The 23,940-nt window shown below is 44.6% G+C and overlaps 2 protein-coding genes across 7 annotated transcripts in view; one reads left to right on the top strand and one right to left on the bottom strand.

Annotated features, from left to right (window-relative positions):
• Positions 1-17,962, bottom strand: part of LOC306638037 (uncharacterized protein) — a 34,003-nt gene extending 16,041 nt beyond the window's left edge. Inside the window, exons 1-4 of one of the 4 annotated variants that reach the window (XM_079101113.1) lie at positions 16,553-17,962; positions 8,504-8,608; positions 3,355-3,440; positions 1,251-1,825 (exon numbers count right to left, since the gene is read on the bottom strand). In XM_079101113.1, the coding sequence (XP_078957239.1) occupies positions 8,595-8,608; positions 16,553-17,489 (951 nt within the window). In that variant the 5' untranslated portion in view covers positions 17,490-17,962 and the 3' untranslated portion in view covers positions 1,251-1,825; positions 3,355-3,440; positions 8,504-8,594. Of the gene's footprint in view, positions 1-1,250; positions 1,826-3,354; positions 3,441-3,643; positions 3,788-8,503; positions 8,609-16,552 lie in introns of those variants that run through there. The other 3 variants (XM_079101114.1, XM_079101116.1, XM_079101115.1) reach the window with 3 other exon arrangements.
• LEKR1 (leucine, glutamate and lysine rich 1) overlaps positions 16,959-23,940 on the top strand; it is a 200,321-nt gene continuing 193,339 nt past the window's right edge. Inside the window, exons 1-3 of one of the 3 annotated variants that reach the window (XM_079101109.1) lie at positions 16,959-17,005; positions 17,984-18,099; positions 19,258-19,341. The gene's annotated coding sequence lies outside the window, so the exon portion shown is untranslated. Of the gene's footprint in view, positions 17,006-17,314; positions 17,456-17,983; positions 18,100-19,257; positions 19,342-23,940 lie in introns of those variants that run through there. The other 2 variants (XM_079101108.1, XM_079101101.1) reach the window with 2 other exon arrangements.

The raw sequence follows: 23,940 nt of genomic DNA, 5'->3' as shown, positions 1-23,940 counted from the left end.
GATTAGCGACCCGGGAAGCCCGGCCCAGGGACTCAGAGCCGAATCAACACAGATGTCCTTTAGCCCGTGTTAACACAGGAGGAGCCCAGGAGCACCTTTGCGAACTTGAAGGCCGAATATGTGTGTCGGAGGCCAAGGCTGACCTGCTTGCTGAACGCGTCAAGCCTCCTCCACCCTCCTGCCCAGGTGCAGGCAAGCAGAGACTGCCCCAGGCTGGGCAGGGCACGCACCTCAAGGCTGCACTCCAGACATAGGCCCGCAGGAGGCCGCTGGCTGAGTCACGAGGCGTTTGCCTCCCATGGCGGCAGAAGTGGTTCTGGTTGCTCACGTGGCTGGAGGCATGAATGACAGGAAGCCCACTCTCTGGGCTCTCCTGGCCTCCCAGACAACTCCCTCTTTTCAGGCTGCCAAGACCACCAAGTTTACCAGGAAACAAAGGCGGCTGTGGGCAGCTACAGCTGCCTTCCCGTCCACGCTTCGCTCTGCTCACGGGTGGCTTTGCAAGTCAATCAGAGTGACTACTCCCTCAACAGGCTTTCGATCATCTCTTTTGGTGTAGAAAATGCCCAACAGAATTAATAGAGAGGGACAAGCACTTTCGACTGAAAAGTTTTCAGAACCATCTAACTCCTATTGGGTAGACGTGTGCTCGTTTATTATAAACTCAAACTCCGCGTAGTCCGTTCTGCAGTGGTCTGGGGGCCCAAACCCCACCTGCGTGGCTTCTCTCCTTCCCGCTGCGAGTCTCTCCCCATGCACCTTTGCAAGCCCTCAGGACTCTGCGATGCAGTAGGAACTGCTCCAGCCCATGCAAAGTCAGTAAGTCATGATCAAGTTCAAGACGCTTTGAGTGTTGAGAGCACTATCAGTAATCATGCCACCCACACAGCAGGGCCTGTTCCCGGAAAAGCGGGAGGACAGCTGCCTTCGTAGATATTCTAATGCAAGTACTTGGCTGTCCAAGACTCCTTTGAAGGGACCCTGTACTGTCCACAGCCCCTGAAAGAGAGACAGCCTCAAGCTCTTCGAACTGACCCTGGGCCACCAGACTGGACTTGAGTTGAGCATGTGACCCCACAGCTGGTCATAACCCAGGGCTAGTGACTCCAGGAGACCCTGAGGAGGTGGGGCTCGACATGGTGAGCCTGGCCAAGCAGAGATGTCTCTGATGAATTGAAAATACTGAACAAAAGAAGCTGGGTGGGGGGGGCATGGGCGTGGGGGTAGTGATTCCATTTTTTCTGCCTCCACTCTTTTCACATGTGGAATACACACTTCCATTGTCAGGGACATCTGTCATCACACTGCAACGATTCTCCACTGCTAGAGGGTAGGGAGGGGGAATCTCCAGCGATGACTACCCAAACTACTAATGCACATGCCTTGGCCCAGTAATTTCAGGTCTAGACGTTTACTCTGTACCTGCACCCTGTCAAGCAGGGGACCAAGAGGTTATTCACTGCTGTAGGGTTTGGCTAACAAGAATGGCAAAAAAGAAAAAAGAAAAGAAAGAAAGAAGATCCCTCAATGTTGGTTAACAGGAAACTGATCAATTAAGACTATTGCATATCCATGAAATGTAAAAATGGGTGTAGTAAATGGTGTGACCCTTGAGGTAGCTTAGGTGAGGAAAGCACGGTGTCCCCAGGGGTACAGCACATTAGCAGGGTAGAGGACCCGTGTGGCTGCGTGCTCCTGCTTGCTTCTGTCTAAACACTCTGGGAAGATCAGAGTTACCTGCAGGGAGGGAGCCTGGATGTTGGGGGAGCTGAATTGGAATCTTCACCACACACCCGATGAATTTTGAACCACGGGAATTTATGACCTATTTTGAATACAAGTAAACAAAATTAAAGGCATGAGGCATATGCCAGCTCTTAGGAAATATTTAAAATAATTTGATTTAGAAATAATAATTCTATCCTTACTGACAGGGCCACCAAGGTCCCTTTTGGGCTCAGGCTAGAGGCAATTTAGGGACTGGGTTGGTGATATGGGTTTGTGTCCTGACAAAGTTCCCATGTTGAAGTGCTGACCCCCAGTGATGGTGCTGGGAGGTGGGGCCTTTTGGGAGGTGATGGGGTCAGGAGGGCGGAGTTTCAGGAATGGAATTAGGGTTCCTGAGGAAGAGTTGCTTCGCGCCTTCCTCCAGTAAGGACAGGGCAAGAAGGTGCCACCTGGAACCTTGCTCTTGGACTTCCTAACCGCCCCAAGCAGGAGAAACAAACCTGTGTTGTTTATAAGCTGACCAGTTTGTGGTATTGTGTTAGAGCCACCCACCCAATGGATTAAGGCAGATGGTAGATTCTAGGCCATTCAGCAAATGTGCTAGGCACTATGGGATTCCAGACATTAATAATTTACTGTTGCACAAGAATGTGGATGTAATAAACGCTACTGAATTGCACACTTAAATGGTACATTTCATATTATTGGTCTTTTACCACAGTATACATACATACGTACATATATATATAATACATATATATATATTTTTTTTTTCAATGCTCAAGATCAAACCTAGAGCCTTAAGTATGCTAGGCAAGTGCTCTACCACTGAGCTACATCCCTGTCTTTTTTTTTTTTTAATGTTGAAAAAGAGATTCTAGCCAGATGTGGTGGAACATGTTCATAATCCCAGTGGATTGGGAGCTGAGACAGGAGGATTGCAAGTTCAAAGCCAGACTTAGCAACTTAGCAAGGCTGTAAGCAACTGTCTCAAAATAAAAGATAAAAAAGGGCTGGGGGTAAGGTTCAGTAGTTAAGCACCCCTGGGTTCCATCCTTAGTAATAAAAAAAAAAAAAAAAAAAAAAAAAAAACCAAAAAAGAGAGAGAGAGAGATTCCATCCTGAGGACCATCATTGTTTTCTGAGGTGGTCTTATGAATATAAGTATGTAAGTTAAGAAAACAAGTTCACTGAGTTTGAGCGCAGTTCCATGAGAGTTAAGAGCTGGGAGGAACATGATTTCAAGTTTAAAACGGGAAGAAGAGAGTTATTTGGTCCACTGACATCCTTTACAAAGAAATAGGGCTGGGGCTGTAACTCAGTGGTAGAGAGCTCGCCGAGCATGGGTGAGGCCCTGGGTTTAATCCCCAGTGTCACCAAAACCTGGATCCTTATACCATATAGAAAAATAAATTGCGCATACAAAGAAGTCGTGATAACATTGACAGTGGACCGTCAGTACTTCTCACACAGTACTGTGATTCCTCACAATTGCAAAGCCGGTGTCAGCCTGGCTTTTCACAGATGAGGAAAATAGAAATCAGAGGTGCTAAGTGTCAAGACTTAGTGGAACTAATATTTGATGCCATCAAATAGTTGATCTGATTTCAAAGGCCATCGTCTTACCTGTGTATTATCTTCCTTCCCAAAGTCCCTTGACTTTCCCTGGTTGTCTGCCTTTAGTCTAATAGTAATGGTTGCGGCCTTTTGTTCTGGTGGACGGACGGAGTCATATTTAGTAGAAAAGAGTAATTGTAATGTATATGAGAGAAAATGACAATAGTATTACTATTGTTGGTCCTTGGAGTGGAAATTTATTAATAGACACCAAAGCTATTTGATCACTTCTGAAATCACATGAAAGACGGTTGTAGAAATTGTGGAAATTGTGGCAAAGCTTTAAGAAGGTTATGTTGGTATGCTTAGGTATGCTTGAGTTCCGATGGAGTCTCAGGATGATTAGTACTGTATCAGCCGATGCCCTCTTCAAATCGCTTTGCTCTTAATGCCCAGATCCTGAGGTTGGCCTCTTTCTTTGATCCCATTTGCTTAAACCTACCTACACAGGAACGGAATTATCTCCTTGCAGGAAAACAGAGCCTGTCCTTCACACATAGGAGAAAAATGTATTGTCTTGTATGTTGCAGAATAGGCTTTAGAGAACATTTGCCCAGAGATTTCATTTTAAGGAGAAGGAAACTGAGCCCACAGAGATGGAGTTACATGGGCAAGGCCACCCCACTAGATGGTCAAGAGGCAGGACTGGAGCTCATCTCTCCTGCCTTGCAGGCTAAGACATGGCTAAGTCATCAGAGGGAGCACACCTTAAAACAGTTATGGAGAAAAATGTATTTATGGAGAAGGTGCCACTTTGAAACATGTTCCTGTCTTCCTAGCTCCCTTCTCAGTTATTTTCTCCCCCTTTCCTGTACTGGGGATTGAACCCAGGGGTGCTCTACCACTGAGCTACATCCCTAGCCCTTTTTATCTTTTATTTTGAGACAGAGTTTTGCTAAATTGCTGAGGCTGGTCTGGAACATACGATCCTCCTGATTCAGCCTCCTGAGTCACTGAGCTCACAGGCGTGCCCCATGGTGCCCAGAGCTGCCTCGGTTTCCTTACAAGTGCTTTAGGTTGAAACTTGCAGCTTAGACTTTCCTTTGACTACTACCTGCCTTCAACCTTTCTTTTAGCCTTTCCCAAATCCACTTTTAGGGGTCCTCATGCTTCTTTGTAGTGGGAAAGCCTTCTAAAACCTGCTCAAAATTCAAAGGAGATCACTGGGAGAGGGATTGCTTAATGCAAAAGACTAATAGCAATGGAAGAGAGCTTTTTTTTTTTTTTTTTTTTTTTTTTTTTTTTTGTGGTGCTGGGGATCGAATCCAGGGCCTTGTGCTTGCAAGGCAAGCACTCTACCAACTGAGCTATCTCCCCATCCCAGAAGAGAGCTTTTAAAAAAATCAGTAATGTTAGTTGGGCCAGGGGAGAGCTTAGTGGTAGAATGAGTCTTAGACTTTCCACAATAACCACTTAGCCCACCAGCACCCACCTAACCCTTCAGCCACCTATGTATAAAGTCAAGCTTCAAATATATACTAAAACCGAGAACTATTATGGCAGGCTTGCCCTTTAAACTTGTTAAAACAACTAACTTTTTTAAATAGTCTTTTATGGTTTACAAAGCACTCGCACATCTATTATCCTTTTTGGGCCTTAAGCACATGAGCTCAGTAAGGCAATCTGTGCTATTGTTTAGAGGAAAAAAAGAACAGAGGTTCAAAATTACAGACACTTATTCACAGTAGACTCAGACTCAAATCCAGCTTTTCTAATTCTGTAAATTCCACATACTTTTGGTTTCACCACATTGTCTCCAAAAAGCCTCAAAACTGAATGTCACAGTTGTAGAAATGGAGGAAATTGGGGCAAAGCTGTTAAGGAGGTTATGTTGGTATTGTGTGAAGACACTATTTCCTAGGTGTGGTGGCCTGTGGGCTCAGAATGTGAGGCGCATGCTGGCTTTGGATGGTTCAAATATGACAGTGCACAGTTGTGTCTTCACCTTTATTTTTATGAAATGCTTCTCTCTTACACACACACACACACACACACACACACACACACACACACAGATGTGACTGATGAGGAAGCTGGTATTGTTGAGAAACTGGCCTTCCTAATTTTAAGCCCCAGAAGGAGGCTGGTGCCCTGCTCCACAGGCCTGTGAGAACAGCTCCTGCCTCTCTCTGCTGGCCTGGAGGAGCACAGCACAGCCATCCTTCAGCCAGCCCAGCACCCCGCCCCCACCCAGGGAGAAGGGACAGGGCTGCATTACTTAGGCAGCTACTCCTTCCGAAGAAGACAGATAAGCCACTTTTCCCTTGGGCAGAGAAGAGGAGGCAGCAGAGAGTGCATGTAGGTGAGACACTTAGGGGCTGGGACCAAAGCAGCGTTTGATTAATGGAGGCTCTTGTAATTAGAAAGCTACAGATTCCTTTCTGGTTCCAACTCCTCCATTAGCCGTGTGATCCAGGGCAAGACACCACATTTGTCTTGCTCACTGCTGAGCCCTCAGACCAAAACTGGTGCAGTGTGTGGTACCTGCAAAATGATGATCATAATAGCTGGTTGGATCAATTAATCGCCCTCTGGATTTGCTTCTTCGTCCACTAAATATGGGAGGGGACCTCGATGACACAGGAGTTTCTTCTCTGTTCTAGGGACCCAACTGTGCCAGGGAGGCACAGCAAATCTGATACACTTCTGTACCTTTTCTGGGTTTAAGAAAAGACAAAAGGATGTGTGGCCAGCATTGGCCTTGAGCTTTGTGTATTGAAGTCCAATCTTCATGGAGGACAAGCACTTAGAACAGCAACGTGTACATAAGTAATGCTCTAATAACGGGGTTAATTCATCGTTCTCTCCTCTCCAAATATGCTGGTCAATTTCAGTGTCAGCATTAATATTTTCTTCCATTCCTTATACTTTAAGAACAATTTTTATTTTGGAGTGATGAAAAAAACTCATCTCCACAAATCAGGTGGTCCACAGCTATGTTACTGTAAGGTCTTTTCACTTGGAAAGTTTAGGATTTGGGGGAAACAAATTCAGAGTGGCCACGAATTCAGATACTTTGATAAAACTGAGCCAAAAGCAAAAGCATTCTCCGATTGTAACCATATCAGAGATGAGAACTTGGATGGGAATATGCCAGGATACAAAGCCAGTAGCTGGCCTCACCTAGTGCTGGGCACTGTTAGGATGATCACAGGTGCTTCCTAGGACCATAGGCACTACTGTCCACACAGCCCACATGTTAAGGTGCTCCAGAAGAGGCCATGCACCAAGCTGGTAGAATTTAGAACACTACACTAGAAAACATAAAATTTTATATTTGCCAGCAAAACAAAGGTCCTAAGTCAAAACAAAAAACTTTCAAAAGGAACAATGAAATATACACGAGCTGAATGCACTCAACAACTCTGAAAAGACGGTTTCTTCAAGACAAAGATGCCCTCTACGCTCCGCGTCAGTGTGGCGTCGGAAAGACTGCCTACTTTGTGTCTGACTTATTTCCCTGTCAGACAGGAACTGGAATTTGAACTTTGCTCTCCAGAAGCCAAAGGCCAACTAATTTAGAAGGAGACTCTCAAAATCAATGATGGTTTCTTCCAGTTTCATTAGTTCTGTCCACAGTGATTAAAGGATTTGATTCCCAGATAACCAAGATCCTGATTGCTATTTTTACAAATCACATTCATTTCTCTGTTTAGATGGGATCGCTTGTGGCATTCCTGAGGCAAGTCTGGATTCATGCAGCATTCCAGCCCAGAGTGCCTTTTCCAGCTTCCGAGGGAATTCTGTGCCGATGAGTGATGATACCTTTATAGTAGTAGCCCCAAGGTGTGGAAGCTGTTTCCTGTGGCCTCCACGCAGCCCAGCCCCTCCGCTTGTTGAAACATCTGCAAATGCTTTGTTCATTTCAAAGACGCCTGGCCACAGCCAGGCTCCCATCTGCACGGCTTCCTTTTTCCTCACTGGTCACGTAAAGCAGCAGTGATCTAGGAAGGTGCTCAACGAGAGGGGAGCAGGGCCCGGGAGGTGAGCTCTGATTCGGTTTCTCTCCCATTCGTTAATCGGTTCATTGGAACCAGCATCACGCACTCCTGGGACTTGCAGTGCGAATACCAACAAGCAGCAGTGCCTGTCCTCGGACGAGAACAGCCTACGGCATGCCACATTCGTCTCCAAGGGGGGACTGTATTTATCCACTTGTAACAATATTTATTTATCTACTCAGTGTCTTCTATGTGCAAAGTTCCACCGCTGCTTTTATTCTCTAAGTTTTGGTAGATACAGGATTTGGAAGACATGGAGTAGTTGACTTCACCTATTTAACCTGTTTCCCCACCATGAAACCACATAGAGTTGAAAGCAACATTCTCTAAAGGCTTTTTGTAACCATTAATGAATTTTAAAATAACATAAGAATATTTAATATGTGAAGTGATAAATTGTGTTGTTCATAGTAATAAGATTCCTTCCTATGTTTTATTTGCTTTAGGCCGATGTGCTAAATTATAGATGGACTGCTTAATTATTGTTAGAAACTACATTTTAAAAGGTGTTAATCCAGTTGGGTCATTTTTATGGTTTTATATGACATTAATTCCAAATTTGTTTTATATACTTATATTATTCTCACATCTTCACATTTTAATAAGTTACCTTTAAATTCTCATTTTTATGATAATCAAATCATACAAAGATCTAATTAACTCTCTCCCTGGAGTAGTTAAGCAACTAATTATACCTTCAAAGCACTAGGAGATTTGAGGTGTATACAGGGTGTGGCCCATCCACCCAGGATTTCAAAACCACATAGCTCTTCAGATCCTGTTGGGGCTCATCTCTTTGCACGTCTCCCCTGAGAAGTTCGGACTAATCAGGTCACTAGCTCCTGACTCTGCAGACTCTACTGCTCATTATTTATACCATGATGTAATGTCAACAAGCTATAGAGAAGATAGCAACGGGAAAAGGAACATGCTCTAATCCCAAGGCCACCCCCAGGGTTCAGTCCTCCACCAATCACCTGACAGCAAAGCCTACCAATGAACTCAGCCACCTGTCACCTATCACAGTCCCTGAGCAACCCGCCCAGGGTTCTCTCAGTTTGCTAATATTGAAAAGGCAGGCTGTTGCTGTCACTGCTTTCTTTCTGCTGCAGAAGACCTCACACAACAGAATCGTGTCTTGGCTGGTCTTCACCTACCTCTGCAAGAGTAGACGCCTTGGAAGTTGACGAGGCTCACCTCTCCTTCAGTCCTGGCTTCTCCCGATAACCAAGGCTGCTGTCTTGAGACTCAGCAGAGCAATGCTATTAAATTCAACAGGAAAAGACATGTTGAGTGGCAGAGGGGAGGTAGTGACCTGAGAGCTCTGAAATAGCTTTGTGCCCAATTTTGATCAAATTAGAAGAAGACCCCCCCACCTCTTCCTCAGGTGGATTGAAGCCCTGTCTTGGCAGGTGAAGCCAGGGCTGGAGTTCACTGCCTAACCACCTCCTCCACCTGGCATCATAGTGCCATCAGCAACCTGAACAACTGTGCAGGACCCTGGTGAAAGGCACTTGCAGCCTTAAAGTGGTGGCTGAGCAGAAGAACGACAAGGGTGTCATGATAGGGAGAATGATGGAAAGCAGGGCCCTGTGTGCTTTTGTTTTACGGTTTTCTAAATAGAAGAGATTGATGAGGAACTGGCTGGCATTCACCTTCTGATTTCAGCTAAAACATCCTATCTGTCCAGTCCTGAGCTGACGTTCCAGAAAGCCCCTCAGTGGTGACACTTTTTTTCTGTCCTAAGGGTCCTCTACCACAAGCTTCAAATGAGATAGGGATTGACATGTCTTAGCATGTCCACTAAGCACAGCTCCCTGCACCCCTGGCATGCTGTAAGCCTCAATCCCACATACCAGGATCACATGTGGGACAGTGGCTGGGTAGCAGTACTCACTTATGACACACTAGTTCATAGCTCTAACCATTAGAAGGTACTGCCTACACAGTCATTCATTCAGTCCTTCATTCACAAATACCAATTTGATGCAATCTGCTAGGCACTTAGGCTCAAGTCCTTACCAAGCTCATATCCTGTGAACATTATAACCTGTAAAAAAGAAATTCTCCTAAAAATCAGAGCAGATCTTTCTGTGCACGGTAATCCTGTTTTAAAGTGATGCACCTCCCAGTGAACCACGTGTATACTCGGTGACTGAACTATGAGCACATTACAGAGACACTACTCTCTTATGTTACAGATGTTACTCATGTCTATAACAAAAGGCTTTTTTGATGTCTGCTTGGGACAGCTGACGCGAGCGTTTTCTACTTCTAACTGGAACTTCCTGCCATATATCATTACCGAGTTGGTACGGGATGTTCAGGACCATGAAAAGATGCATGTAATGACTTCTTGGTGTCACGACTGGGTTTTTTCCAGTTCATTTGTTTGTTCTTTTACATAATCCGACTGTAGCCTGACTCTCTTACTGAATTCCCAATTCTCCTCTTGCCAAGCCAGGCCTCCAGACTCGCGTGTGTAAATTGAATTTCACGCACGCATGTGCAGGCTGTGTGTGCTGCCGACCCAACGAAGCAATATAAACAAATTAAAGGCACATTTAACGGCCGCGGAGCCCCTGCTGCCTGCGGCACTGAGTGACTGCAGCAACTCCCGAGCCGGCGCAGCCCGGGCCTGCCCGCCGCCCTCTGCGGGGCTTTCCTCGAGGGCTCCCGACCCTCGCCGCCGGGTGGCAGGGCTCGGGGGCGCGGCCCCGGGCGGCGGCTGCGTGAGCGGCTGCACTCGGCCCGGCGCGGCGGTTACTCAGGCTGATCTCATCGCCGCCGTCACGACAGCTTCCCCTCGCCGCACGCGCGGGCGGGGGCGCCGCCGCGGTGACGCCCCGCCCCCTCCCCCGGGCGGCGCCGACGTCCGCGGGGCCCGCGCCCCCCGCCCGCGCGCCCAGGTGCCCGCGAGCCGCGCGGCGCCCGGAACCGGCGGGGCCGCGCTCCCCGGGGGCCAGGCGCGCTGCACGCGAGGCCGGCTCCGGCGGGCGCCGGCTTTGCGTGACCCGCCTGCGCGCGGCCGCACGCACTGGCCCCCGGGCCCCCGCCCGCGGTGGCAGGTGCAGGGCGGCGCCCGCGGAGCTGTCACGCGATGGCCCGGGCGGCGCGGGTCCCCGCGGCCCCCGGCCGGCAGCGCGGGGTGACGCCGGCCCTCGGGCCCGCCCCGACAGATGTGCAGACCGCGCCGGGAGCCGGGCCGCCTTCCGGGAAAGCCGAGTTAGGAGGCGCGCCAGCGCGGTTCGCGTGACAGGCGTGCAGAGCTAGGACCCGCGGCGCGGAGGCAGCCCGGGGCGCAGGCTTAGCCGCCCTGCACCAGCCTAGCGACACAGTAACTGCTGTGACTGCACATGCTGCCATTCGTCCCGGAAGCGTGGGTGTGCTGCCCGGTCACCTTGGCACACTCGCTGGAGAGACCTCTTCTACAAGGTGACTCGAGGGCCCCAAGGGCATTAAGAAAGAACAGTGACGCGGTGTGAGACCCCAGACTCTCAAGTGTGTTCTCAAGATCTTGTCAGCAAAAAAGTGATTTTGCAGTTCTCTCTTTACATCATTTGAATATCTATAGGTCTGCAGATGCATCACGAGAGGAGGGCAAGACAAAATGCCATCAGACAGAGCCACTCTCTTCACGGAAAACACGAGTTTGTTTTCTATTAATTTAACTTTGGCGAATCTATGATCTCATTTATTTCCCTATTATTACCTTAGGCCTGTGGTGCCCAGTGAAGCACACACGGAGTCATCGTATTTTTGTTATACAAAAATATACATTTCAGAAGAGGGGGAGTCTCCGGGGTTAGGATACTTGCCATAAACTCCTAAGAAGCTTTTCAAAAACGCATGTTCTCTTATTACCACTTGTGGGAGGAGAGGAAAGTCACTGCTTAATTTTAAATTTCTCCCAGCTCATTCTGATTCTCACTTAAATGTGTGTAGGGAATGCATATTTTGACTGCCCAGCCCACTTCCTTTCTTCTGGGACAGAATTGTCCCTCCTTGGATTCTCTTCTTCAGGGGGTGTAATGGAAAGGGAGGTGTCATCATCTGGCTTTGCCTGCCTGGTCCCCACAGGGGTGGCTCAAGCTGACTCTGGCCTCAGTGATTTGGGCCAGGGATTGGCATGTAACTCAAGGTGTGTCAAAGAAAGTCATTTCCTGGCATTCTCCTAACTAGAGGTTGGGAACAGAAGCTGCCCTGATGTGTGCAGTGATTGCCAGCTGTAAGAGAACAGAGCCAGCTTTCACTCATGGCAGATCTGAAGGACTGAGCCTTTCTATGGCCTTCTAGGAGTTCAGAATCCATAGGTTCTCAAATCAGTGCTGGTTTCCACTTTGCTGAAACTGTGCATCTCTTTCCTTGACCGTTAGGGTCCCTTGTATTCTAATAAAACATACTTTTTTAGAAACATCTAAAACCTGTATTCCATTTTAAGTATTAACAACACCATTTTAACTTGCTTTTTCCTCCCCAGAGCTGCCCATTGCAACATTCTCACCAAAGGACGGTGTCATCCTAACAGCTGTGTACTCGTTTGCATAAATCAAACGATTTCACATTTAGTATTTCCAGTTTTTAGACATTATAAATGAGACTGATGGACACTGAGCACACGTGCTAGTAAGAACTTTCCAAAAGCTCCCACATGGACTCCTCATGGAGTCTTTTTGGTCAGAATTGGGTCACAGGCATCCTCTTGATTTAATCTCTGGCAAGGGGGAAGGGCTAGCCAAAGTGACTTAATCTGAACTCACTCCTGAACTTGTGAATCAGCTTGGGGTGCTTGGGGACAGGGTAGAGGGTCAGGGTAAAGAAATTCAGATTCCTGAACAAAAGGGAAAAGGGGATCAACTGTCCACTACAATAGTTTTAAAACTTTTAAGAGGATTAAAGTGTAATACTTGTACTAATTTCCCCCTAACCGTGATGTTTAAGAATGCTAGTTGCTCTACACCCTTATGAACCAGACTATTAGTTATTATAATCTTTTCATCTTATTTGATAGATCTGATGTTTGATATTTCATATTAATAGCTGGTAACATCTTTATGATAATTCCCAACTCCTCAATGGCATTAAAACTTTTTATTGAGACATAATGACAAGAAAACTGCTCTACTTTGTTTCCTATAAATTCAGTAGCCACTTAAAATTATAGGCACAGAAATATGAACTTCATCTCGACAAAGGAGATGAAGTTTTGTCAATCGCTTATTAAACAAGTGTTGAATTAATCTTTGATCCTATACTAGAATCCTGTGGAAATGTCAGAAATAAGCAGTAATTTTGTTAAGCATGCAAGCACTAAATTCTACAAAAAAGTTTTTTAAATGCATAAGGCAGTTATAAATTTTCAGTCTTTGAATGAATTAACATTAAGGACTAGTTGTAGGTCAGATTTTTGATACTAAGTTTAATGAGGAATTACAGATTAATCTCTTAAAGAGCTACCAGGGCCATATTTTTGAGTATCAAATTCATGATAAGAGTATTAAGTTAGTGCTATTAGAGCTTGCTTTCTTTTGTTTTAAAATATATCTATGTAACAGATATTGTATTTGGCACATACCATTATTTTGGATAAAATTCTTATTGAATGAAGTTCTTATTGATACAAAATAGGCTACAAGGAATTCATTTAGAATCATCAAAAGTTTTGCTGTAGTGTATGACTTACTTTTCAAGTTTGAGAGTACATGTTTTTCATTTAAGGGCCTAACTCATCTCACTGGAGATTCTGTTCAGTGATCACATTCTCAAGGTTCATGGATTTGGCTTGGACACAGTTTGTTCCTGCATGGGTGACAAGGCATTTGTATCCTAGGAGAAATGCCACTGAAATACTGTTCCCTCATTTCATTATGTGCTCATGTTTATACTGCACATAGGATGGATTAAACAAGACACAGAGCACGAACTTACACATAACTGTCTGGGTCAAATTCACCTCCACACCACAGTTATTTGGGGTTCAAATGTGCAAAAGCAGCTTTATAAAGCTGTCTAAAACTTTAAATTTGAGAGCAGTTAAAGCTCAGGAAGGAGAACCCGACCTACATCTCAGTGGAAAGAAAATGTGTTGGGGTAAGTAAAACAAAGCAAGCAATCCCATGTGGCTGACCTTTCCTGAAAAGCGGAAGTTGTACGGGAAACGTCTTGAGCAAAGTCTAGGACAAAGGTGTTTGTAGAGTAGATGCTTTGTGGGTATATACATCTGCTTCTAATCCACAGTAGGCTGATGCCCCACGGGTACTGGCTGCTGGCAGAGTCAACTAACACGCTATGTGAGGCCCAGGTGCTTCCACTTAGGCGCACATGGCATCCAAGTGCACTTCTGTGCTCACATGTTGAGCCATGCCCTTGGCCACTTCCATCATCTGGGTCAAAGTAAACAGTAAGTACCATCTGACTGAGTGATGTTTGGAAGGATTCACAATTAAATGAGACATTGTGTATGAAGTGCCTGGCAAACAGAAAGAGACCAATGAACTTTTTTTTTAACCTTGCATTTGCATTGGATAGAACCCAGAAATAGCAGTGAAAGCTGTGGTTGTTTCCAACCTGGGAGGCCTGTTTGCAACCATCTCATTCGAACTTTTAAGGGCACAGATTTGTACTGTGTTCACAGGATGGAAATAAGTTGAGGTTCACTGTAATTTCTCATGTTCCCTCCATAGAGTCCTGGGTTCATCTTAAAATTAGCTCTCTTGGGGAGCCTTCCTGATTATTTTTATCAGACTTGTAAACAAAGTGCCAATCCTCATCCATGCTTTTCACAGGTGGAGGGGAAGGAGGAAGGTGCATAAGACAACCTGACGTAATGAGTGGATCACTGACAGGGCCCTATAGAAATATCTCAGATAAATTCTCAGCAGTAAAAAAAGTCACCGACACAAAGGTCTACAGGCTGTGGAGATATTTTAGTGTACTTCCTGTATACTACTTCAAAAACTAGAGAGCACTTTTTTTTGGGGGGGGGCAAGGGTCACTGACCTACAGAGATAAACAATAAAGAGCCACAAGAGAAATTAAAAGGAACTTAATTTGGTTATTACTAGACTATTTTTGTAAGTCACAGTAAAAGTGAAACTCTGCTTAGTTAAAAATTAAGAACATGGGCTAGGGGTATAGCTCAATGGTAGAGTACTCTCACACAAGGGGTCCTAGATTGGATTTCCAGTGCAGAAAAAAAAAAAAAAATTCATGAATAGGATGATACACAAGTTTATTCAACATGCCCGATGATGGGAATATTTTAAATTGTACTTCAATTCTAGAATGGCCAACAATGGGGTAGAAAGAGATGGGGAAGATAAGAGAGACTTGGAAGAGATGGAGAAATTGAGATCAACAGAGAACCAAGAAAAAAATAACAACACAGGGCAGGCTCAGTGGCTTTATTTTAAAAAATCTATTGTGTAGCATTTTTCACATTTCATTGGTGCTGTCTTTTATTTTGTTTTTTTTAAATTAGACTTTTTATTGCTATCCCTTAAAAATGGCTACTCTTTATAACTAACCAATTCTCTTTTCCTTTGAAATTCTTACTGGGTCTACCATGGTCCAAGTGAATTTTCTACAATGACAAAAATGTTCTGGGTCTATGCAGTCTTACATAGTAGGCACACCTGACTACTGAGCATCTGAAATGTGGCTTGTGCCATCTGGCACTGGGCTTTTAAAATTTATTTCATTTTATCTAAATTAAATCACATGCAGAAGATTGGAGAGTGCAAGTCTAAGAGGCATTTACAGTGGAAAGAAAAGTGGTGTCAAGGAGATGTGCAAATGATAAGCAAGGTAAAATTAAACCAGAGTGAATCATAACCTTTCGGTCAGGTATCTTCCCATCCTTAAAGTGCTGCCTTCCTTGTCTTGTACACAAAGTACTCAACAAATCATAACTGCTAATCATCCTGCAGTCACACGCTACACTAAGGCAGTTTTGATCAATGACAGACCCCTGGGGTGGTCCTGAAAGATCATGAAGGCGTTGAAAACCTACTATCACCTAGTGGCATCACAAGCCATGGTAATGTTTTAGTGTGGCTCATTGCTCCAGGTGGCAGTGATGCTGAGTAAGCACACCTGCTGGGCTTCAGTCACATAATAGTGTAGAGCACATGTACAGTACACAACACCAGTTACTTGAAGATGATAACAAATGACTGTTACTGGTTTATGTGTTTGCTATGCTATACTTAGGGTTATCATTTAGAATTACTCCTACTTATAAAAAAGTTTAACACAGCATGTGTGTAACTTGGGTTCACCTCATGCATCCTGTATTTACCAAGTCTTTAGAGAGCATTTTTTTCTTCTCCTTGCATAATCACCTGTTATTTTGTCATTGTGGTCCTAGGAGCAATAGGTTGTGCCATATGCACACATATACACCATATAGTCTAGGTATGTAATAGGCTACCTGATCTAGTTTGGCATAAGCACACTGTGATGTCTGAAGAAAAACAAAATCTGGTCATTAAACAATGTGAAGCTAGCTCAGAACATAGCTGATCTTTTAGGCGTGCACTGAACGAAACTGGACGAATGTTTTTTGTACCTTATAGGTAAAAACCTCACTGTTACTAATGAAAACAGTCCTGCCTTCACTATCCCTCAAAGACAGGAGGTGCGTGGATAGCTCTGGAAGCTCTCTGCTTCTCTAAGCATGCTGTACTTGAACACTTGGCTGGCAGTTCTCTGCTTCTTACTTTAATTTCTGCCTATCTTGCCCAGATGAGGAACACTCTTTAAGGGGAGGAAACAAAAATCAATGACAGGCACTGGGGCAAAAGTCAGGTCAAGTGTACAGGGCACATCGATCTCCGGAACTTTCAGTGCCTGGGGGAACAAAGCTTTCAGGAAGTGTTCAGTACTCCATGCTGTCATTTGCTCTAATAAATAGCTATCACCAGTAGTTTGGCCACTGTACCAGCACGTCGCTCTCTACAAGTGTCACTAATTTCATTCCTACCTACTCAACCTCATTTTCTTCGGCAGTCTTTTCTCTACTAGGGAACGTGACTGTTTTCCTGGGTTCCTGGGAGAACTTCAGTGTGGACTTCATGGACTCCTCAAGGAGCCCTGGACTCTGAACGCGTCACCGGTTAATCATGCCACTGGCAGGGGCGGCCGGGGTCAGTCACGAGCGTCAGCCGGCCGCAGTGCTGGACGCCTAGCAGGCGGTCAGCAAGTACCTGTTTGACAAACGCAGGTGCGAAGAGGGGCGCCGGTCACTTGCGGCGGGGGCAGCCTTCGGTACAGAACCAGGGGACCGGGCGTCCCTGCACGCTTGCCGCACCGAGCCGGAGGTCGGGTCCCGGGCGAACGCCGCGCCCACGTCCTCCGCCGCAGCACGGCGGCCGGCGATGGCCGTGACCCCATGGCCGCCGTGACCCCAGGGCCTCCGCAGCCCGGCTCGGCGCAGAGCCCGGCGCGCTGCCACGTGAGCGCGCGGGGTGGGACCGAGACGAGCCGGATCAGCCCCAGCGCCCCGCCGCTCTCCCGCGACCCTCGCTGACGCAGCGCTGCGCTTCCGCACCGGGGCGGCGGGGGCGGGGGCCTGACGTCGCCGCGCTCTGACGTCAGGCCCGCGCGCCGCGGGTCGCCCGGGAGACGGGGCGCCGCGTCCCCGGCGGATGGCGGTCTAGGTGAGAGACGGCGGCGTCCCGCGGCGGCCGGGGGCCGGGACGTGGTTCCGGGGCGGGGGCGGGGGCCGCGCGCTCCGTCCTCTCCGCCCCGGAGCCTTCCGGCGGCCGCGGCGGCGCGGGCGGCGGAGCGGAAGACGACCCCCCATCGTGCCATGGCGGCAGTTCCCGCTCGCGGAGGCCCGGGACCTGGCCCCAGCCCTGGCCGCGCCGTGGGCGTCGTGCGGGGCGTGCCTGGGGGACCCGGCTGACCCCGGAGCGAGCAGGGAAGCGGAAGTGGCCCGCACGGAGAGCAAGTGCGCGAGCATCCCAGCGGCCACCGACCGGCGCACCTGCTGCGGAAGCGCTGTGCACGCGTGGGGCGTGAAAGCCCCAAACAGTCAGTGCGTCGAGAGTGACCGCTTTCCCTGTTGCCAGGGCGAAAAGGGTCCCTGCTTTCTTGAGGAACGAAGGGTTCGTGAACGGAAGCTTCCTCTGTTCCTTTCATAATGCAAGCACATCTTTGTAAAGACCCAGGAACGCTTTTGCTGAGGACCTGGAAGCTAGTTCTTTAAAATGCAAACAATAAAAAAAATAAACATCAAGGAAAACAGTGCCCCGTCTGCTTGACGCCTTAGAAGTTTATTTAGCCGAGACGCCTAAGTCTTGCTTGTAACTACCTGCCAGTGTTCCTTAGCGTGACGGCAGTTAGCTAGCACCAATTACCTGGTGGATTTAAGAACTATAAAATAATGTATAGCAAACTGCATTAAATCCTCTTACATGAGGACAAGTGACCAATTTTCTTGCGACATGGATGTAACAAATACGTGCATCTGTTTTCTGTATAAAAACAGTGGGATTTATTTGTAGTTTCTCAGCAGACTGGCTGTAAGGAGCATTGGAATCTAGTTAAATACTTATTCAGTAATAAAGGTTTTCTTTTTGCATTGTGGAGTTTTCTGGCTTGACAGAATATCTTATTTTTAAATTTTTCCTCAGTGATCGGAACCTGCCTGTTACTTCCATTGGTATAGTAAGATTGATGGACTTTGACGGTACCTCCTGCCAGTGCCTTGTTTGCAGTGTCACTCAGATCCAGAATCTCACGTACTCGTGTGGGTAATACCTTAAAAGGTTTAGTAAATCATTTTAGGAAGAAAATTACTCTCAGTGGAATTGAAGATGTTAACTTTTTTTTTTTTTTAACCAATAATGATTCCACTATAAAATGGTAGAAATGAGAATAATGAGCCCTCTAGTCTGTTGCCACATGTAACTTTAGGTTACAGAATTGGCCATTAACTTTTCCGGCATCTTTGACCCTTGTTAACTTTACCAACTATACATAGTGTTATGTTTTATGTGAGAAGACTGCTCGTTAGTTACTTGTTTACATGGCAACTTATTGAAATGAGAATATTTGTGCTAACGGGATGAAGAATCCTCTTTTCCACCAGTGATTGTGCACTTTACAAAAATAATGCCACGACAGGGTTTTATTTGTTTATGAATTTTTTTGTCAACTACAATATTCCTGCTATCCTTCCTGTGGCTGGAGTTCTTTCTCTGATAGCATTCTGTGCGACTCCAGTCTCTCCTGTCAAAATCCTTCCCTGACCAGAGTCAGGCAACCTCAGTAAGTTTCTGCTAAATCCCTGCCCCACCTGAAACACAGGACATTTTTTTTTTTTTTTTTCCTTTTCCCCGAATTCCCTAACTCAGGACGACACCTCTGCTATGGAATCCTGTGCTGGTGTCGTCTCACTTTCCACCTCTTCCCTTGTGTCCTCAACTGTTTAGATATATACAAACATCTGTCCCTCAAATTGGACTGACTGCCTCTTCTCCATATTTGGGAAGGGTTAAAGAAATAAAAAGAATGTAAAATGCTCCTTCATTCATCCTGTGTGGTTTTAAGAAAGTAGTGTTGAATTTTTTTATTAGAAAACGAAAATTTGTTACAAGTAAATATCCGCATAAAATTATAGAAATGTCCATCTCAAGTAAGATTGACACTTGGTTCTGATACTTTGATGACTGGAGTGTTTGTGTATCATATTTAATCTGGTAACTAAATATTTTTTCTGTACTTCCTCAGTCTAAGCACTAACAGAGAAACCCCCAGTGTACCTTCCACACTTTATTGATGAAACAAATGTCTGTTGAAATCGTTATTGCCATCCATCCCCCCAAACTCCTAAGAATTTATAAATCATCTTAATTTGCACTTTTCACATTATTTTATTTCTGACTATTGCCATCAATGTCTTTAGACTCTTTTGCTCCAGAACTCTGTATTTTGGGAAATTATGGATCGTCACATTCCCATGCATGCTTTACCTGAAGAAATTCAAAAGGTATGATTTTCTATTTTGTTATTACAGCATAACATTAGGAGCATTGGTATCACCAGTTAGATAATTCTTAAAATACAGGGGAGTGAATTGAGAGGTTTTTAAAATTTATTTTGCTTACAGAATCTGCAGTGAGATGGTTGAATGGGAGAGGAAATAGTCACAGCAGACAGAACTGTAGAATTCAGTTCAGTGCAAATAATGTATGTTCCTGTGAAACAAGACAGATACATAATCTCAGTGCAGTATGTAACCCGGTGGTTGTGGAGCTAGCGAAAAAAGCCTAGAAATACCCATATTCATAACTTTGTATAATGCTTTTTGTCTCTGTGTAGTGCACTTATTGATTTTTTTTTTTTTTTTTTTTTTTGATACCAGGGATTGAACCCAGGGACACTTAACCTCTGATCCACATCCCCAGCCATTTTTATATTTTATTTAGAGACAGGGTCTTGCTAAGTTGCTTAGGACTTTGCTAAGTGCTGAGGCTGTCTTTGAACTGGTGATCCTCCTGCCTCAGCCTCCCAAGCTGCTGGGATTTTAGGTGTGCACCACCACGACTGGCACTTATATTGATTTTTACATTTACTGTGGTCAGGCACTGTACGTGTATCACCCATTTAATCTGGATAGCAATCAGTTCTTCACTGGTCTTATGCTATTATCATCCCTGTTAGGTCACATCTGTCCTCAGGCAAAAGCATTTCCTCCATATTTAGTTTAGTAATCCATACATAGTATTTTGAAAATTATAACTTTGTGAGTTTAAACTTCAAACCTTAGATATTATTAGTCATTCAGGTTTTCCAGTAAATTACAGGCATCTCTTAAATAACCAATTTATTACCTTTTAAATAAAAATTATAGTCTGCTGTCAGATATGCTTTTGCCCATTGTACATATTGTTTTGGGCTGCCTGTTTTTATTCGTACTGCCTGTCCTTCAGATTTGTGCAAACTGTAAACTAGCAGAAACTCTAAGGGTAATTGGTAGTTCAGTTACAAAAAAAGATATTTTAAATCATTGCATCTGGTTGCTTACCTTTGAAATTAAGGGTAAAATGGTAAGCATGAAGAGCACTCAGCCGTGCTTCTACTCATCTGAGAAGTGGTGCTTCTCTGTGTTTGAAGACTGGAACGTCCTTGTCTGAACTTTGTTTCTTCCATGTACGGAATACTTGGAGGGATATTTAAAAAGCAAGGCAAAACAAAAGAATCTATAAGGTCCTAATCACTTCAGATCCTAATCACCTGTCAGAAGATGTAAAGTGACATTAAAATAATCCTATGGGGCTGGGGCTATAGTTCAATGGTAGAGCGCTTGCCTAGCATGTGTAAGGCACTGGTTTTGATCCTTAGCACCACATAAAAATAAATAAGTGAAGTAAAGGTATTGTGTCCATCTACAACTAAAAAAAATATTTCAAAAAACCCCAATCCTCTGTAAGACAGCCTGACTTAAGTTTTACATTACTAGTATTTGTTAAAAGAATGGAGAAGGTGGGAAGAGGAATCCTGAATATTGGGATGGTCAAAGGAGAGCTTTATGTAGGACATGAACTGTGTTACTGGTCCTTGGAGGCTATTTCTGTAGACAGAGGGTAAGGTTACCTAAGCCAAAGGCAGAGAAACTTCCTGATGAGAAAAAGCTGGCCAAGTTAGACAATAGGTAACAACTTAAGTGCTTTGAATGCATAAAACATTCATTTATGATAGGTTTTTTATGAGTTGTAGAGTGTAGTTTCTCATGTTTGAGGCACTTTAAATTGTTTTACAAATGCTAAAACCAAGCATTTCATGAGTCTGTACTTAGACTGAAGCAGGAATGGCAGGCAGCTGTTGAGGCAGTGCAGAGAAACAGGGATACCTGGAGGGGTTCGGCTCCCTGCATCCCTGGACAGGTGTGCTGGTTGTAGCCCTCATCCTACCCACTATTTAGAACTTGAAGTCTTCAGGCCTAAGTTAGATATATTTATACAAAAACAATTTGTTATGCCTGTTATATGTTATGGGTGCTTGATTTAAAGCAGCTGAAATGTGTCTATGCTTCCCAGAGTTTACAGTTTTTAAAAAATAAACATTTGTTTTCCATAAACTCTTACCTGTGTTTGATTTATCTACATTGTCCATAATTTAATTTGTTTAATTGCCTAGTTATTGGGCAATATACCTATTGCCCACTACATCACATTATACAGAATCATGTTAAATATATGGATATACAGGTTAAGTGTCCCTCATTTGAAATCCAAGATGCTGCAAAATTAAAAACCTTTTGAAGGCCAACATGAGGTTATAAGTGAAAATTCCACACCACAAAACTTTGTTTCAAGCACATATTTATTAAATGTATAAAAATATATCTTATGGCTATGGTATGAAGTAAATATGAAACCTAAATGAATTATGTATTCACACTGGGTTCCATCTTCAAGAACACTGTTATGGCGTGGATCTTGAACATTCCCAAGAAGCTCATGTGTGGAAGATTTGGTCCCCAAAGCAGCAATGTCCAGGAATGGGACTTTGGGAAGTGATTGGATCATGAGTACTATAACCTGATCAGTGGATTAATCTATTTAGCGGATTAACAATTTGAATGGATTACTGGGAGGAGACGGGACTGTAGGCGTGGCTGGAGGAAGTAGGTCACTGGGGGCATACCCTTGGGTCTATATCTTGTCCCTCCTCCCTCCCCCCAGCAGCTCTCTCCACTATGTCCTTCCACCATGACATACTGCACGACCTCAGCCCAGAGCAATGGAGCCAGCCAATTATTGACTGAAATCTGTGAAACCCTGGGCCAAAATAAATTCTTCCTCCTTTAAGTTGTTTGTGTCAAGTAGTTTTGGTCACAACAATGAAAAACTAACATAATATTATTTGTGTGTATACATACCCAAGTCTGAAAACGACAGGAGTTCACATGAGGGATAATTGGTCTGTGTAGTTTATGGTGGTATCAGGGACAGTTCAGATTAGAACCAATTCATTTTTAAGATAAAGAAAAAAGATATTTTCCATAATGGCTTGGAAAATGTGCTCTATTTCTTTATTGGAGAAAAAAAGCGAGGTGGGTGTATCATTGTGGTGATGGGTCTTTCAAAGCTGTTTCCCCTCATTCTTTTCTCTTCTGTTCAGTTTTTTGTGTCACCATAAGTTGACTCATCTTTCTGGAGAAACCCTCCTGTGCTTCCTTTCTTTCTGGCAGAGGCAAGGAAGCGAAGTGTAGGAACAGAGAGGAAGTGAGGGGCCTTTCTTATTTCTTTTTTTCTACTTTTGCTATGTGATATGGAAATATGGATGGTTGATGCTTTAGAATGTGAAGATGGCTATATTCTGTTGTGCTGTTTTTAGGAAAATGAATGGGAGAGAAAGGAGAATTGCAAGAAAATGTGAAGAAGTTAAGGAATGATGATAAACTTCAGAGAATCCGCCACCTGCCTCAGAGACAGATTGCTAAATCACCCTGCCCTGGTCACATCTCTCGAAGGAACCTTAGGAAAGGAGACACGAGATAACCTTTGACTTTGTTTCCTAGGTCTTTTGCATTTTATCATGATGTCTGACCAAACACAGAACACTTCTAGAACTTCCATCTCCTTACCTGGCAGAAGATGTAGACCACTGACCAGACAGGAAGGCCACGCCTGTCCCCTTTTGTCTGCTGCTGGATTCTACATTTCCCTTCTGTCTGTACTTAGACCTTATCTCCAAATCTCCTCTTCCTCTGGTCTGTGCAGATTCTTACCTCTCTGACCTCAGTTGATCAGCAGTGATACGAGAATGTTCATCCCTTATTCTGAAAGCAGAGTGCAGTACCATTCTAAGTTTAAGCAATTCACAATTTAAAACTAAAACAACATAGGTCAGCCAAGTAATGATTCTTTCTCTCTCCCCTTCGTGAATATCAGTTCACTTTAGACATGTGAAATCCTCTTTTTAGAAAAATCAATGAACGATTTTCCTTTGGCTGTTTTTGCTAGGTCACTCAGGGAGAAGCCAACACAGTAGCAAACTGGTGGAAGACTGTTCGCACAAGCAAAATTGATCTCTTATTTTTAAAATGGTGACAAAAATGAAGGCTTGTTACAGGATTTGAGCTTTAGGAGATCTTTCTTACCACATATGTGACACAGGGAAATAGAGACCAGAATTGTTTATTTTGCACAATGGAAGTGGCGGTGTGGGACTGGAGAGCACACTGTTCCTTCTGGGGTAGCAGTCCCTCTCCCCAGCATAAACAGCTCATTCTGTCCTGTTTCAGTAATTTTAGAACTTTGGAACTTTAAAATTTATTTAGAATAACAGTTTTATATTTCCAAGCACAGATTGTCATTGCCAGAGAAAATAAACTTAATTTTCCACGTCATTTTGGGCCACAGGGCTAAGTTCAGATTTTGCATTGAGTTAGAGTAGTGGAAAGCAGAAACTGTTCTTAGAGGTGTTAGACCACGTATCCTGGAAAGTGGAGATAATGTGTGTCTCTTTCTCTGTGTGGTATATTTTTAAGCAACTGTAGTTTTTGACAAAAAAAAAAGGTAGCTATGAATTTGTGGAGAGATTGTTCACCTAATATTTTGATCCAAAGTAGTTCAGTAGG

This window comes from Sciurus vulgaris, assembly GCF_902686455.1.
Source record: "Sciurus vulgaris genome assembly, chromosome: 10".
Lineage (NCBI taxonomy): Eukaryota > Metazoa > Chordata > Mammalia > Rodentia > Sciuridae > Sciurus > Sciurus vulgaris.
This window is presented reverse-complemented; position numbering and strand designations above follow the sequence as displayed.